This window comes from Rhinolophus hipposideros (genome assembly GCF_964194185.1).
Source record: "Rhinolophus hipposideros genome assembly, chromosome: 21".
In the NCBI taxonomy this organism is placed as follows: domain Eukaryota; kingdom Metazoa; phylum Chordata; class Mammalia; order Chiroptera; family Rhinolophidae; genus Rhinolophus; species Rhinolophus hipposideros.
In genome coordinates this window covers 36,114,692-36,132,045 of record NC_138067.1, presented here as the reverse complement: position 1 = coordinate 36,132,045, position 17,354 = coordinate 36,114,692, and the positions used below count along the sequence as shown (strand labels likewise).

At 48.3% G+C, this 17,354-nt stretch overlaps 1 protein-coding gene across 3 annotated transcripts; it reads right to left on the bottom strand.

Annotated features, from left to right (window-relative positions):
- Nucleotides 1–1,601: 1,601 nt before the first annotated feature.
- SDHAF1 (succinate dehydrogenase complex assembly factor 1) lies at nucleotides 1,602–15,627 on the bottom strand. Of its 3 annotated transcripts, XM_081030404.1 has the most exons (3): nucleotides 13,364–15,627; nucleotides 10,521–10,612; nucleotides 1,602–5,767 (listed from the first exon to the last, which is right to left on the bottom strand). In XM_081030404.1, the coding sequence occupies exon 3, from the start codon at nucleotides 5,494–5,496 to the stop codon at nucleotides 5,140–5,142; it is 357 nt and encodes a 118-aa protein (XP_080886530.1). In that variant the 5' UTR covers nucleotides 5,497–5,767; nucleotides 10,521–10,612; nucleotides 13,364–15,627; the 3' UTR covers nucleotides 1,602–5,139. The 3 variants fall into 3 exon arrangements, 2 of the variants coding, with proteins under 2 accessions (XP_080886530.1, XP_080886531.1); XM_081030405.1 differs by lacking the exon at nucleotides 13,364–15,627 and having other exon boundaries at nucleotides 10,521–11,068; XR_013992090.1 differs by lacking the exons at nucleotides 1,602–5,767; nucleotides 13,364–15,627 and adding an exon at nucleotides 7,303–7,869 and having other exon boundaries at nucleotides 10,521–11,089.
- Nucleotides 15,628–17,354: the final 1,727 nt, after the last annotated feature.

The following is a 17,354-nucleotide window of genomic DNA, read 5'->3' as shown; positions in this document are numbered from 1 at the left end:
GAACAAACTCCAGGTGGTTCTACCCAAGGCTCGAAGAAGTTGGCATTTATGTACCAGCTCCCATCGCTCACTGGTTACTGAAGTTGTCAGTTCCCCAGAACTTCCAGCCTCTCCTGTCTGTAAAGTCCCCTCAGGCAAAGCACAGGTGCTTGCCACAGGAAGCTAGAGGTATTTACAGAAAGGGTGCAGGAGATGTTGGCAAGGTGCCTGACCTGCATCCATACTGGTGCTCTGTTCAAACATTCTACATGGTGGGCTCCCAGGCTGGGCTGTCACTGGTGCAGGACTGTGAAACCCCTCTTCCCCGGGTCTTGATGACACCAAGCTGAATTTCCAGGGTTCAGTCCTGGAGTCCAGGACCCAGCCTCAGGTGTCTAAGCTCATTCCCTCCCCAGAGCTAAAAGTGTTGGGACAAGAAGTACAGCAGAATAAGACGCAAGAACAGAGGCGGGAACCCTGTGCTAGGCTCCAGAATGTGTACCTAAGATAGATCCCATCTCCTTTAATTATCACAGCCACCCAATGATGTGTCCCCACTTAACAGAATGGGAAACTGAGTCTCTAGAGAGGAAGTCACTGGCCTGAGGATACACAGGGAGCAAGAGACTGAAGCCCAAACCTCCCTGATTTAAACAGAAATTTATTTTTGTGGGTAACTGAAAAGTTCAGGATTGCAAGCACTACTGGCTCCGGGACTCAAACGTTATCTCCATCTCTCAGTTCCTTCCTCTGATCTGACTTCATTCTTATTTGGTGGTGGCCAGCGTGTCTCTCAAAACCTCCAAGCATACATCCCCCTCATTTAGCAGCCAATAGGAGAATCACTTTTCCCTTATAGTTCCAACCAAAATCCCAGAGCTGGCTCCCTTGGCTAGTGTCACATGCTTCATTGGGGGCTGTAGTCCGCCCTGCCTGAACCATATGTACTAAAAGTGGGGGAGGAATAGGTCTCTAGAGAAAATCCTGGAAGTGGGGGATGGACACTGAGGGAGGGGGCAGGGAAGCAGCAGCTTCTGGGAGTCTCCAGGTTCGGGGACAAGTCAGGATGCAGACCTGTCTGTCCTGTTTCAAATGCCAGGCCAAGTTTCTGTCCCTAACCGAGGAGGAGGCAGTTTCCCTGGAGTCACCACAAATAGGGTGGGCAGAGTCTTGGAGACCTGGACCCCTCAGACTGGGTAATGAAGCAAGTCTGTGTCATTCCTTCATTCAATATTTGCTGAGTGTCTGCTCGAAGCGCGATCGAAGAATAGGGCAAGGGCAACAGTGAATAAGACATGCTAAAATTACTGGTTTTTTTACAAGAGTTTATTTGAGCCAAACAGGCTAAAATTCTTATTCTTGTCGGGCTGAGATTCTAGTGGGGAAAATCAGCAGTAAATAAAAGCAATAGGTGAAATATGTAATAGGTTAGATAGTGATAACTGCTAAGAAGAAAACTAAAGTGGGCCAAGGGAAAGGGGGTACAATTTAACTAGGGTGGTTGAGGAACGCATCAGGGAGACAATTATGTCACTGTTCTAATTATGTCTTTATAGCCAATTGTAGTGAGGAAATAAGCCACATGGACTCTTAGAGTAGTACTGTCCAATAGAAATACAATGTGAGGCATAAATGTTACTTTTAATTTTCACAGTAAACAGTAGAAACAGGTGAAATTAATTTAAATAATTTAACTTATACTCTATTTAACCCAGTATATACAAAATATTATCACTTCAATATGTAATCAACACAAAAATACATAATGAGGTATTTACAATCCTTTTTTCTTACTGTCTTTGAAATCTGGTGTGTATTTCATTTTATAACACATCTTAATTCAGACACTTAATTTTCAACAGATAGAATAAAATGTAGTCCTACCCAAACATTAAGTTGTTTAATGGAATATTTCACACTGCTTCAGTTTTAAAATTTAAATTACTTAAAATTTATAAATTAAAAAAAGAAATTCCTCAGTCACACTAATCACATTTCAAATGCTCAAGTCACAAGTGGCCCCCAGCTGCTGTACTGGACAGTGCAGACCTAGAGGAAGAGGATTCCAGGTAGAGGAAACAGCAAGTACAAAGGCCCTGAGAGTAAGTTGTAGACATGATACTCTTTACTCCTAAATGCTTCAGTGTATCGTTCTTAAGAACAGGGCATTCTCTTACACAATTAGAGTAGTTATCAGAATCAGAAAATTTAACAACTCAATTCAGTTCTATTATTAACCCACAATTCATATTCAAAATTATTCCAAATTTTCTAGTAGTCACATTTAAACAGTAGAAACAGGTGAAATTAATTTTAGCAATTGTTCATTTTAAATATTGCTATGTAGAGTCCTTTATAGCAATTTTCTTAGATCAGGAGATTCTTGTTTAACAGACAGGGCCAAGGGGTTGAGAAGCGCTGACCCGGGCCTTAGCAGAGTAGAAAACACAGCAGCAGGCACCGAGAGTACCCATCGTGGGCTTTACAACAGCATGCGTGGAGCAAAGCACTTGGGTGAGGTGCTTTATTTGGGACTTGATCCCAGGAAGGAGTTAGGGAGTAGGGGGAGAGACAGGCAGGAAGAAAGCCAAAAAGGGTGCTCATGGAGTGGTAGCCACTGTGGGCAACTGGGACTCAGTCCCATGGGGGACCTCTGCGGAATCTTGTGGAATACATGTTGCAATCTTCTCACCAGTGACTGCTGTCCCCTAGGCTGAGTGTTTCCCCTGAGAGCATTGACCCACCTCACCTCCTATAACTCCCAGAAAGCCCTCAAGCAGAGGAGCAGAGATGCTGGCGCTCAGGGCAGGAAACTGGAAGCCTCCTGGGAACCCTCTTCTGCAGCTGCCAAGTGAACTCAAGTAGGCAAGAGGGTCCTGCGGTGGGGACACTATCATCTGCTGCCACATGTACTTAATTCACTGTAACATCATAACAGCCACATGAGGGTGCCACTGTGGGATGTCCATTTCACAGATAAGGACATTGAGGCTCAGAGGTTAAATCACTTGCCCACAATCACGTAATCAGTAAGTGTGGAGCTGGGATTCAGACCCAGGCATTCCAGTTCTGAGGTCCAAGCTTTTTTTGGGGGGGTGGGGGGAGGTTATAAATCATAAGATTTTAATACTATTCCAAGCTGTGTACAGTTTTAGTTGCATATCCAAATTCTAAAGTTATAGGTATAATTTACACATTCTCCAATTAACAATTTTGCATGGGCCACAAAGTTTAAATGTAAACTTATTAGCCTGTAAAATCTCCACCCTGCTCACTTATTCTCCTTTTTTGCTGGGCATATAAAAAAAGTATTGATCTAAAAATAAAACAACCTGCTGTGAACAAGCTTCTTAATCACCACTCACCTACAACACCCCTCCCATCCTCTCTATCAGGCAAACTCCATTCACCTGGGGAGGGAAGGGGGGAATGTCTCCTCTCCCGATTCAGGAGCCCAGCCCCAGAGGGAACTGTCTCATTGCCTGCAGCGCTGCCAGAAGCTCCCATCCTGGAGCTTGTTAGCGCTCGAGATCTTGAAACCAGGAGTGAGCAAGAGAGGTGGGAAATGCAGAGAAATAATGGGGGCTGAATGGGTAGGACCCTATTAGCCACTTTCAAGATTTTGGCTTTTACTCTGAGACGGAGCCAGGGGAGGATTAACAGTATCACCGTGATGAAAAATACTGAGGCTGAGAGATGAACAAGGTGAAGAAGGCCCCAAGTGACAAGAGTATTAACCAGAAACTACTAAACTAGGAGCTGCAAAGCCTGTGCCCTGGGGCACTGCAGGCCCAAGCTGGGACCCTGCATTTCTCCCCTTAACCTCCTCCAGGCCTTTGCCCACACTGGTCCTCCTGCTTAGAAGCCTATCCCTGCCTTCTGGTAAAGTCCTTATAATTCTTCAAATTTCAACCCCACTTTATAACTATTTGGGTATCTGCCTCCCCCATTGGCATTAGAGCAGAGACTGTTTCTCTTCTGGCCATCCTCCCTTTGGTCTAAGGTCTCGGAAACTTTCCTAAGCCTCCTCTTCCTCTCAAATACATCTGCTAAGAGTTCAGCTGCTTTCCACTTACTTAACTGACCTGGGTGTACATACAGCTCAGGATTGCAAAATGCAGTACCCTAAAAAATGTCTAGGGCAGGCCCACACAGACAAAGGAGAGGGTCCATCTATCACCCCTGGGCCTTGCTGACAAAAATCCCAGCTTGTCGCTGAGGCTGGACTCCTTAACCAGGTTTGAGGTCCCACTATTGCGTCAGGGGTTACCAGCCAGGCCTCAGCTTCACCATTTCCTCTCCCACTTCATTATCTCCATTAAGGAGTTTCTTTAGGGTCAAGCCAGGGTGAATCCCCTGGATCTGCCCAGGAGAGGCCAGTCTAGAAGGTTCCAGAGGGGAAGAGACACCCACTCCTCCCAGAGGGTACTCCTTGGTGTGTGTGGGGGGGTCTCTTCAAAAATCCCAAAGACATAAAATCTTAAAGACTACCAAAAGAAAGTAAACGCATCCCCAACTTTATTCCCTTTGCTCAAAAGTCCTGAGGACAGAAGGTTGCAGGAGTGAGGGTTCCCTCTCAGAACCAGTAGGTATAGAGTCTCGAAGGGTCTTTAAGTGATCCGCTGGGATGAGAAACCCCAAACCCCTTCCTCACCAGTCCTCGTTTGTTGCAATTAATGGGGGGAAGTTTTCCAAAGGGGTATTCGGGCTTCTCACCGTCCATCAAGGCATATTCTCAAATTCCACAGCAAAAAGTTTGCCCCTCTCAGATTTAAATGCAGAGAGGGGAGTTCATGAAGCGGGGGTCAAGAGAAGGGTGTACCAGTCTCCTTCCGTCCAACGGGGAGCATCCTGGCTCCCCATGCCTTCAAGTAAGTAGCTCTCGGCTTGACACAGCCAGCTGGCAACCCTGGCCGCCCCAAGTCCTCATAGGAAAGTCCAACAAGTTACCACGGGTGGGACAAGGTCGGACCTCTCTCGCCATCCATCACAGTGGTCTTTGGCCACCCCCGTCGCCAGGAGGGCTCTCTGATTTTCCCAGTACATCGGGCTAGTTTCTCAAGACCTCTCATCTTCCATCAGGCGGGTCCCCTGGTCCTCTCCACGCTGTCAGGCAGGACCCTAGGTTCTCCTGTGTCATCTGGTGAGCTCTTCCGTCTGTCACCGTGCACTGGGCGGGGTCTCCGGTGACCCCACTCCGTCGAGCGGGCTCCTCGTACCGTCGCCATCCTCAAGAGGGGCCTTGCGGGCCCCGGCGCCGCCGGGCTCCTCGATCGGGCCCCGCGGGCGCACGAAGGCGCCCATGGCCGTGGCGTGGCCGGAGCGTAGCAGCTGGAGCTGGCGCCGCCCGCGGCGGTACAGGTATTCAATGCGCAGTACGTCGGAGCGTGGCAGGCAGGCATGCTGCCGGAACTCGGCCCGCACCCGCGCCTCGGCGCCCGGCTTCCCGCGCCCGGCGCGCAGCAGCTCGCGGTACAGGCTCAGAACTTGCCTCTGGAGCCGGCTGAGCCGGCTCATGGTAGAGCTGGGCTGCGGGCTCGCGCAGGGAACGGCCGGAGCAATGGAACTGCAGCACCGCTCGGACAAACTGGGGTGTAAGGCCACAGGCACTTCCGCTTCGCGCTCCAAAACCCTGGCCTCCCGCCTCCTCTCTTCCGGATCGCTCGCGCCCTATTGGCCGTCGCGTCCTATTGGCTGTGACGTATCACAATGCTGCGGGTAAGGGGCGGAGCTGCTGGCTCTCTGGCCTGCCCCAAAGGGAATCTTTGTCCTTGAGGGGACAGCCGTTCTGGGAGCCCGGAAGAGGAGGAGGAAAAGGAAGGGGTGGGGTGGCGGTGGAGGTGGGGGAGCTTGGTGCTCGGACTCAGGTTTTGGGTCGGAAGGGGACGAGGTTCTGACCTAACTCCTGGGTGCTGGGAGCTGGAAGTTGGAAGCCTTGTCTGCCCTCCTCCCTTATTTCTTTTATAAGATAATGTATGAGTGTATATTAATATGATAAAATAGACAATATAGCACGATGCAATCGATATTTTAATATATTGTCACCTAATTTATATTTTATGTAATATATTTTTTAAAAATGGTGAATATTTTTAAATGTATTAAGCATTTATTTTAAATGATATTAAATCCTCACCAACACCCTGACAAGATAGAGCTGCAGTACTATATACTATATATACTATACTATATGCCTCTTGCCTCTACTGATAAGGAAACTGAGGCACAGAGAAATAACATAGTGTGCCCAGGTTCACATGGCTAGTAAGTGGCGGAGCCAGGTTTTGAGCCCAGGGAGTCTGATTTCATGACCTATGTTTATATATATATATATATATATATATATATATATATATATATATATATATATATATATACACATATATATATGTATATATATATATATATACATACATATATATATATATATATATATATGTATGCTGCCTCTCCAATAATAATATATGAATAAAAGTGGCAGCAAGAGCAGTCATAGCTTAGTATATGCCAAGCACTTTACATGTATCCTCACAGCTACTCTGTATGGTAGGTACTATTCTTATTATCACAGTTTGTGGATGAACAAACTGAGGCACAGAGATTGAGTCATTAGCCGAACGTTACACTAACCGTTTAAAAGACACAGTCAGGGATCTCTTGACCCTTTAACCAAAGGTTCTGGCTTAGCTTACCTGCCAGGTTGTGGCAGATACCCCAGCTATTCTCTTGCTGGCCCATCTTTCCACTCCTACAATTAGCCTCGAATTCACAACTGGGTTGTATTTGTCGGCATGGGATTTCAGTTTGTTTTTCTCTTACTTATAAATAGTATCCATTTTGTCTGCCCAGATTCCAATTCTCCTGCTGCTCTCTGGCTTCCACATTTCTTAGAAAGCCAGGTATTATCTACCCTGGCATCTCTCTCTGCTGGATTTCCAACCCCTCCTTGTCTGGCTTCTTCCCATCAGCACTTAAACATCCCTGAGTTTCTCCCCTCTCAAAATCACAATAATAATAAACCAGTTCTAGGATAACCTCGCCTCTTCCTGGCTGATTTCTATTCTCCCCTTTAGGCACTGACAATTTGTCAAAAGTGATGTCTATGTTTGCTGTCTCCTCTTATGTCTCACTCCTCAACCCAGCAATCCAGGTGCTGCTCCCTTGCTCCGTGGATCTTGTCATTTCTTAGGTCACTCACAGCCTCCTAACCCTAAGTCCGTGGACATTTAATGGGCTATTTTATACACACTATTTGATTTTCACCACAGTCCCTCCCTTTTCCTGGCCTTGTTCTGCAATGCTCCTCCCTGATCTCTTCCCCAGCTCAGCTCATTTGTCACCTCCTTCAGAAAGCCTTCACTGATCCCCTAAACTAGGGACACCTCCCCTGGGCTCCCACAGCCTGCCTGTGCTTGCCCCTTCCCAGCCCTGATCACTCTGGCCTGTGCTACCCCTATTACAACTTTGATCACTCAGTAGTTCCTAGAAGTTCAGTAAGTCTTGGGAAAAGGTGAGGTCAGGGGATCCTGAGAAGTCCAGGGTGAAATTTATGTGGGGTCTAGGGGGTCATGGGAGATAGGCCAAGGACACTGAGCCAATGAAGATCAATGTGAGATCAGAGAATCATGGGAGAACAGTTCTACGTTAACAGGCTATGGAGGGGGTGGCCGAATGGCTCAGTTGGTTAGAGCGCAAGCTCTGAACAGCAGGGTTGCTGGTTCCATTCCCGCATTGACCAGTGAGCTGTGCCTTCCACAACTAGATTGAAGACAATGAGCTGCCACGGAGCCTCTAGAGGGGCGCCGGATGGCTCAGTTGGTTAGAGCAGGAGCTCTCAATAAGGTTGCCAGTTCAATTCCCACATGGGACAGTGGGCTGCGCCTCCTGCAACTAAGATTGAAAACGGCGATTGAAAACAGCAACTGGACTTGCAGCTAGATTGAAAGACAATGCCTTGGAGCTGATGGGCCCTGGAGAAACACCCTGTTCCCCAATATTCCCCAATAAAAAAGTTCCCACCCAGAAAGTTCCCAAGCCATCTTTTACTCTCCTTTACTGCCTCCAACGTCCATCTCTGGTCCAATGTCCATCATCTCCTGTCTGGACTGGACTATTGCAACAGTCTCCTTACTGGTCTCCCAGTGCTTTCTTCACAAGCCCCATAGCCTGTGCCTCATGCAATAGCCAAGGGGATCTTGTTAACTAACACCCAAGTGAAATCTCATCCCTCCTCTGTACAAAATCTTTCCTTGGCTCCCACCTCACACAAAATAAAAGCCAAAGTTGCTGCAAGAGCCCATATAGCTGTATACAATGTGACCCCCATATTTTCCCCCTCTGCTCTGCACCACAATCCCACCACTTCCGCCTGGGCTTCTTGCTGCTCCTCTAACATGCCTGGCAGATTCTCACTTTAGGCACTTGCTGTTCCCCCTGCCTGGAATTCTCTTTTCTTAGATATCCACGTGGCTCTCTCCCTCACCTCCTTTAAGTCTTAAGTGTCATCTTCTCAGCGATGCCCTCCTATTGAAAACTACACTCTCAGAAATCCTGATCCCACTTTCCCTGCTCTATTTTTTCTCTTTAGCACGTCCCATCTTCTAACATGCTATATAATTAATTTATATTTATGGCTTATCTCTCTCCAATAGAATATAAGCACCACGAAACCAAGGATTTTATCTGTCTCGGTTATAGACATGTCCTTAGTGTCTTGAACACAGTTTGGTACATACTAATAAAACATTCCTTAATTGATGAAGGAACTCAGGAATACCAGGTCCCTAGGAGATGGGCGTCCATGTTGGTGAGAGTAAAAATCTGGAGCTTTGAGAATTTGAGGGTGCTGGGTACCTGTAGTGGAGGCTGCTGGGTGCTGGGGAGCCATAAGAGCACTTGGGGAACTCCTGAGTGGCAGGTGAGCTCCCAAGACGTGTGGAGGGGAGTATGGAGCATCACAGCTCATGCCTCATGCACTTTCTGAACTTTCCGTATATTAGCTCCTTTAGCCCTCACTACAGCCCTGTGAGCTAGGTCTTTTCATCGTCCCGATTTCACAGATGAAGAAACTGAGACCCAGAGAAGTTAACTAATTTGGCCACAGTCATACAGATAACAAGTGGCCAAGATTGGTCTCGAACCCAGGTCAATTGGATCCAGAGTCCATTATCTTTCCATAGGGGTGCTGAGAGGTGCCTTAGTACATTCATAACCTCTATCAGTTTGATTAAATATAGTCAGGCCCCCACAACCTTCCAACCAGGGCAATGCCCCTAAATCTTCTCTGAGGAAAAATTGGGGGCTTGCCAGTGGCTGCATGTGGTCCTAGGATATGTCCAAATCTCAGAAAATTTGCAGGTTCCAGATGACACTTCCATGAGCTGGACTCTGTTCCAAGTGCTTTCCATATGTTAACCCATTCTCACCCCACAAAAACATGATAAGAGATCCACAGTCCTCAAATGCAAAAGTGGTCTGAAGACTGAAAAGTGTGTGTGTTTGATATTAAAACTTGATTGGCAGCAAAAGCTGACCTGAACTTATGTGGGGTCACTTAAAATCTTGATTTATTCTACTGAATGTGAATATTCAGACATTTCACTGCAGAGATATTAAAATTTGTGATTATGTAACACCCACTGGGAATACATATGGCATTCGCATGGTATGACCATTTGTTTTTCCAAAAACTGAAATGCACAGGGCCTCAATCATTTTAGATAAGAGACTGTGGACCTGTATGTTGCCTCCATTTTAGAGATGATGAAAAAGAGAGACAGAGAAGGATGGAGTTTCCCAGGGTTTCATACACTATTGTTTTTACCCAGACTAAGCAAAACTCATGCTTGACAGTAGTGACAGTGATCCCAAACATGTGCAATGTGACAAAGTGCATGGGCTGTCTACCTCCAGGGTGGGAGACCACAGCTGGAAAGCATGGAGGCCTAAGGGCAATGGTTCACCATGTAGGTGCAGCCCCCGGGCCTGGGGAAAGAGTAGCCATAAAAAGTGCAGATGTATGGTGGCCTGGAGGCCTAGCAGGTACCCTCTGCCCCTTACTAGAGATAGCCACTGTCTCTGATTTGTCCACAGATACCATTTTGGACCCAGACACAGTTTCAAGATCTGGTTTCGTCACAGCCTGGCTAATCACTGCTACCACCTGGAGCCCTGGCTTGGTTACTGAAACCATTTCTGACCCAGATCCAGACAGTTTCTTAGATTTGGACTCTGGATCAGCTACGGGCAAGGGCAGGGGGACAGGTGCATGCCGGTTCAACCACAGCTACAGATTCAGGCCGGGGTTCATTCACAGCCCCTTGTGCAAGCCCTGGGTCAGCTTTAGGTGTGCTCTCTGATCCTGGTTTGGCCATTGCCTTGATTTTAGAGCTGGAGATAAACACTGTTTTGGAGTCCTCCAGAGATATCATCTTGGAACCGGATGGTCTTAGGTCCAGATGTGGCTTGGGTGTTGGGTACACACCTAGGCTTGTACTTCACAAGAAGACCTGTGGTCCCACTGGAGCATGCATGATTCTTACCAGAGACTGACAACTGGAATGGCATCATCAGAGAAGACTCCAGGAGGGGATGGATTCCATGAGAGGGTTCGGATACTCCTCAGTCAGACTGTCTGGAGATGAAATGAGGAGAGGATGCAAGAGAATTAGATCCTAACATTTAATCTCATTCCTGACCTGCCTCCACATCCACGCCCTCCCGGGTTCCTGACATCAGAGACTCAACATTCAGAATTTATCAGGATTCCCAATATAAAATGAAGTGGGCCCATATCAGCAGAAAGAGAAGAGTGGGCTGTGGAACATTACAGAAATGATCGCGCTGGCTTGGTGTAGCTTTGATGAGCTGGAGAGCACAGGCTCCATCTAAAGACAGCTATATCAACTATTTAAGAATCTCTGTGCCAATAAGTGCAAACACATCTGTATGTCGATTTTGGCTGGTGAGGACTTTCTGGCTTTCCACATTAAGCAGACTTAACAGTAGTGTGTGCGTGTGTGTATGTGTGTGTACCTGTTCTTGTGGGAAATTGGAGATATGTTATGCCCTAATTGCCAGGGAGGGGAGTTATTTTTTCATAGCTGTTAGTGCATGAAGTCAGCCATCTACAAAGTAACTAGGGCATTGCATATTTTCCATTAAGATACAAAATACAGAGCTTTGATGTGGATTAGAATGTGAGCTAAAGTGTCAGCTCCCCAGGATAGGAATGTTGTTTATGTTGTTCATTGTTGCATCTCCAGTGCCTGGAACAGGTCTGGCCTGAGGTAAATATTAAAAAAAAGATTGCTGAAGAAAAGCAAATATTTACTGCATGCCATTGTTCTATTCACTCATTTTTAAACAATGCCACAACAACCTTATGATGTTGTTGGTATTATTATCTACATTTTACAGAGGAGAAAATAGAGTGTTAGAGAGGTGAAGTGATTTGCCGGAGATCACACAGCTTATAGTACGGTTTTAGTTCAGACCTCAGGACTCCAGAGTCGAACTCTGAATGATTGTGAATAAATGAACTGAAGTCCATGTCTTCATTTCTAAGAAACCTCTGAGTATCCCCTTGCTTTTCTCTCATCTCCTGCTGTTTTTCAAGACTGGAAAAGATTGGGTGGGAGCCTCCTAATTTCAGGGTTACGGGAAAATCCTGAGTCCCATAGTATAATATATTTAGAACCATGGTCAGTGTCCAGCTACACTGAGTCTGCAGCTGCCACCTGCTCAGTGTGTAGCTTTGAGCAGTGATTTCTTGCTTTCAAACTTCAACTGCTTTCTCTATAAAATGGGGATAATACAAAGACCTGCCTCCAGGGTGGCTATTAGGAATACATTGTATAATGTACATACATTATATATAAAAGCACTTACCACTCAGCTCATAAGTCAGGGCTATTTATAAGTCCTGTGAGGCAGTACAAACAAAAAAAGGTGGTTAAAAACTTGTGCGCTGGAAGCACAAGCTCCAATCCTGGCTCTGCCACTTTCTAGCTGAAAGAATTTGGCAAAAGGGAGGCCGGCTGGCTCAGTTGATTGGAGCGCGAGCTCTCAAGAACATGGTTGCCGGTTCAATTCCCGCATGGGATGGTGGGCTGCGCCCCCTGCAACTAAGATTGAAAACAGCGACTGAACTTGGAGCTGAGCTGTGCCCTCCACAACTAGATTGAAGGACAAGGACTTGGAGCTGATGGGCCCTGGAGGAACACACTGTTCCCCAGTATTCCCCAGTAAAAAATTTTAACAAAAAAAGAAAAGGATTTGAGCTCTGGCCCTTCCCCCATTCCCACTCCAGGAAAAAAGGAATTACTACAATCTTATTGTAGAGTCTACCTCAAAGGCTAGCAGAAAGAGTAAGCACTCAATACTATTATTATTTAATCCCTTCCCCCCACCCTATTGTTCACATTTTACACTGTAATAAAGAAAAAGAGCATGTGACCTTCTGCAGTAACTACATCTCTTAGCCCAGCACCTGGCATATGAAGTGGCACATATTTAACAAATCATTATTATTATTATTATTATTATTATTATTATATTATTACTATTGTATAATTATAATTATTACTGTTATTCATTACACAAATATTTACTGAGTGCTGGGCACTGTCATAGGTGCTGGCGATTCAACAGTAAACAAAACACTTTTTTTTTGAACAAAACATTTTTTGTAAAAATCTGACCTCCTGGAGCTATTTAAGGGGATGGGAATGTTCTATAATTTGATCGAGGTGTTGTTACACAGTATGTATATACATGTAAAAATTCATCAGGCTGGACACTTAAAAATCGTACAGTTAAACTGTGTCTCTTAAAACTTACTTAAAAATTTTACAAATTTTGCCCTCAAGGAACTAGTGAGTAGCAGAGAAAGAGAGTAGGTATATGGAAAGTGATGTGTGCTGTGAAAAAAAAGCAGGGGAGGGCTAGAGATTGTAGGTGCTGAGGGATTGCAATTTTAAATTAGTCAGGTTGGCCTCAGTAAGAAGGTGACATTTGAGCAGAGTTGAAGGAGGCCAGGGAGTGATCCATGAGGATACCCTGGGGACTGCCAGTGCAAATGCCCTGGAGTATAAAGTAAGGTGGTTGGAAAATAGAGTGAGGGAAGGGCAAGAGTGAGAGGAGATGAGATCAGAGAGGTGATGACAACAGATCATATGGGGCCTCTTAAAACACTGCACGGATTTTGCTTTTGCTGGGAGTGAGGTGCAATGATTGCATGGGAAGATTTTGGGTGGAGGAAGAACGTGACTTGCATTTTTAAACTCTCTCCGGCTGCTCTGTGATCAATCGAATGTGTTGCCCTACTCCTGACCCCAGGAATCCCATCACCTGCCAACCTCTCTTGAGCCCCGGGGCTGCTTACTCGCCATCATCGGCTGTCGCGTGGTGTGGGTCACAAAGCCGGCTCCGTAGGTGGTGCCGAAGCGGATCACGCCCCTTCCCCCCCCCTTCCGCGCATCTCCAGGCGGCGCGCGGCGCCACGCCCACTCCTGGGCCCGGAGACTCCTCGGCCCGGAGACCACGTCGGTCCAGGCGAAGCCCTGAGCCGGGGTTTGGCTTTTGCCAGGATGTTGCCTGTGATGCGGCTTGAGCCGGAGGGAATGAGGCGTCAGTGCAGGTCCGACAGCAGCCGCGGGTCCGGGAGCACCGGGGTGGGCTCGCGCGCCACCAGCGCCGCCACGTCGGAAAAGTCCGGCTGTGCGGTGAGCGCGAAGTTGGGGCTGAACGCGCCCACCAAGGGCACGTAGGCAAAGTAGGGATGGTAGGGCCGAGAAGCGCATCACCAGCGGGAGCACGGGGTCCACCGCCAAGCCCAGCACGCGCCAGGGCTCAGAACCTGCGCCTTTTCTGCGTGGGCCCAGTCCCCCAAATGCAGGCTGCTCAGGCCCCAACCGCCACGTACACAGGTCAGCGGGAGCAAACTGGGGCACCGCATAGTCGTCCCAGGAACCCTAGGATAGTAGTTGTTCGGTTATGTGGCCACAGGCCTGGTCTCCCGCTTGTAGGCAACTGTGGCCAGCCAGCAATGCGACGAAATAAATGGGCACGATGCAGGTGCCGCACAAGTCTTCTGCGCTCTGCACCTACCGCGCCTGGAAGGGGGCTCACAGTACAGGAGGAGTGGCTGGCGGGCAGCGTGCTCCATGCTGAGGCCACCACAGCAAACTCCTGTGCCGTTCCTGGGCCTGCAGTGACGGTGTCACCACCACGGAGCAACTACCCAGCAGCTGGCTCGGAAGTGCTTGCACCGTGTCCAGGAAGGCACGCCCACGCGCGTGCATGGCTGTCAGCGGTGGTAGCAACACGAACAGCAGGAAGTTGGGCTTCTCCCCGTCCCCCCTTCTCTAAGAAAGCTGTGATGATGAGGTGACTGCCCTGGAAACCCACAAATGCAGCCACCGGGCCTAAGGGAACCAGGAGGAGAGAGAAGGGAGTCAGCATCATCAGGTGGATTTGAAGCCAAATACATCCAGTTCTAATGCTGATTCTGCCACTCTCTAGCCACGTGAACGTGGGCAAGGTACCTAACTTCTTTGGTCTGCAGTCGTCTCATCTGTAAAAGAGCATGTTAGCACACCCTTCACAGAGCTATGAGAGGATTAGATGAGATAATATATATAAAAGGCCATGGGAAAATGTCTAATATATAAAAATTAGCTTAAAATAAAGTCACTTTCTTTGGACCATCTGTCCCAGCTCCTTTCCCACAACCAGTTTGGCCAATTCCCTGCCCCAGAATCGGCCCAAATAGTCCCTTGTCTCAGCTGGCCAGGGCCCTGTCCCAAGAAGCTCCTGTGGCCAATCCCCTGCCCAGATCCACGCCAGGCAGCCCCCCAACCCCAGCCAGCACTGGTCCAGATCCAGACCAGCTCACTTGTTTTCGGTGTTCCCCACAGATCACTAAGGAACTCAAGGCACAGCAGGGCAAGTGTGAGGACAGCCATGGCTGGTGAGGGGTACAGAGATAAAGGCTCATCAGTGTAATCTCTTCTGCTAGTCTGTCCTCCAGCCCTCCCCCTGCAGGACCAGAGGGGAGCACAAAGAGAAGCCCAGAGAAGGGCTCAGCCTCAGAGCCCAGGGAAAAAGATAAGACTGGGAGTCTCACCTGCCAGGAGCTGGGCTGCGGCCAGGCACCTTGTGGGGGCATTTATAGTCCCCGAGGCCTGGGCATGGCCCTCAGTACTCTCCCTGGGTCAGCATACGGATGTCCTCATCAGCACTGACTCCAGCCTGATGTGGTACCATTGATTATAATGAGGGCTAATTATGTGAGCGGTATAGGAAGAAGGGGCAGGTGGAGAGACAGAGAGGGAAGGGGAGGGACAGAGAAGACGGGAGAGACAGGTAAAGGAAGGGGAAAGACAGAGATGAGCAGAGACACTAAAAGAGAGAGGAAAAATACAAAAAAATACAAGCCAGATGGAGAGATGGGTGTGGGGAGAAGGACAGACAGGGTAAGGAATGGAGAGAGTGGGGGAGAGATATAAAGATGAAAAGAGAGACAAGAAAGAATTCTTCAGAGGAGGGCCTTTGGGTGTGGAGGACATGGTTGTCTTGGGGGGGGAAGGGGTCCAAGTTTGAGACAGAAAATTACGAATTAGGATATCAAAAGGGGCAAGGCAAGAATACCATGGTTCCATTCATATACTTGAACATGTGCTATTATTTCTCAAAAACAAAAAAAGAATACCATCGTTCCTAAGAAAAGAGGGGCAGCCTCCTGAGCCTGCTGAGGAGGGAGAGGCTTCAGGCTTGAACCTTTGAGGTACTGGGGAGGTGAGGGCGAGAAGCCAGGACTCCTGGATACTGAGAAAGGAGGGGAATGGAGAATGGACTTCTGTGTCTGAGGGAGGAGGGGGCTGGGGGCCTGAACTCCTAGGTTGGGGAAGTGACTGGAGGCAGAGGCAGGAGGGGATTCCATTTGACAGAGGTGGGGATCTAGAGGATTTGGGGTGGAGCTCCTTAAGGGAAGACAATGGCTTCCACATCACTCCCATCCTCCCAGAACAGTCTGAGCTGGAGAACAATGGAACTTCACCCTCCATGGAGGATCCAGGAAGAAGGACAAGGCTGGTTCCAGACTGGGAGAGGCACGGGACCTCCTCCCCTAGGTCCTAGGGGCCTGTACCCCTAGGCCTCTTCTCCCCCAGAACCCTTGTCTTTGGTAGAGGGAGTAGTGGAGAATTGAAGAAGGAACCCACTTTTTTCAGTAGCGTCATTTCTCACCTGCTTAAGATCCTCCCCATGCTCTTCATCACAAGCAGAGGAGACAGGGAAGGCTCCACCAAGACCACAGGAAACAATGTGAGGGCAGGTCTGGGAGTATTAAAGTGTGAGCCTTTCAGCAAGCAGTCATTTCCTTCCAGCTGGAGGTGGGGAACATATATGCCAGAGACAGAGCTGGGAAAGGGAGGGCAAGACCTTCAAGTCCAGGAACCATGGATAACTAAGGAGGGTTCTATGCAGAGTAGGGTCATGTTTGGCTTTAGGGAAATTCCCTGGGCCAGAATTGGGGGTGGGGGTGGGGGGACTGAGGCCTGGAGCCCAGAGGGAGGAGATGCAGGGTCCCAGGCAGGTGAGGTCAGAGTTAGGACAGGATGGGGCCAGAGAAGGGAGCAAGGGTAGATGGGAGGGACACTCAGGAGGCTGAGAGGGTTTGCCCTGAGACAGGACCGGGAAGAGGGGCAGGTTTGGGAAGAAGCTAAGGCCAGTGTGGGATACAGTGGGTGTGAGAGGCCTGAGGGGTTAGGAGAGGGGCCAGTGCTGGTGACAGAGATGTAGAGTCATTAGCAGAGAAGGAAAACAGAGGCGGCAGGGCATGTAGGGAGGGTGATACCCTAGAAGGTGAATGGAGAAGCAGGAAGGGGGTTGGTTCCCAGCCCTGGGGCTACAGCATTGAGGGCTGTGGATGAAGAGGAGGTTCCCAAAGAACTGATATTTTATCCAGAGAAATGGGAAGAAGGGTTCCACAGAGTTGAAGCCAGAATATACCCAGAATAAAGTTCTTTGAAGTCTCACATTTATACTCTAAATTCTTGCCAATTTTGCATTCATCTCGATTAGTCTATCCATGTGAGTTCTCATATAAAAAGATTTTCAAGTACTTACCAGTGATAGCCTATAACCTACCCTTGTGCCCCCTCTCCCACCCTCAACAGTGAAACTCTTCAAGTAAAAAGGAAGCTATGGGTTCATCCTGTGGCTTTGGGGTCTCCCCAGCCAATCTCCTGGTGTCACCAAGCATTCAAGGCTCTTCATAAGCCTGCCCACAGCAGCCAGACACTCCCAACCCCCCCAGGCAACTGAGCCCTTCACCCCAACCTGTTCTTTGCCATGTGCCCTAGCCCCCCTCC

What these genes read in the sequence shown, in the direction of transcription:
- SDHAF1 (XM_081030404.1), bottom strand. Translation starts at nt 5,496, where the DNA reads ATGAGCCGGCTCAGCCGGCTCCAGAGGCAAGTTCTGAGCCTGTACCGC.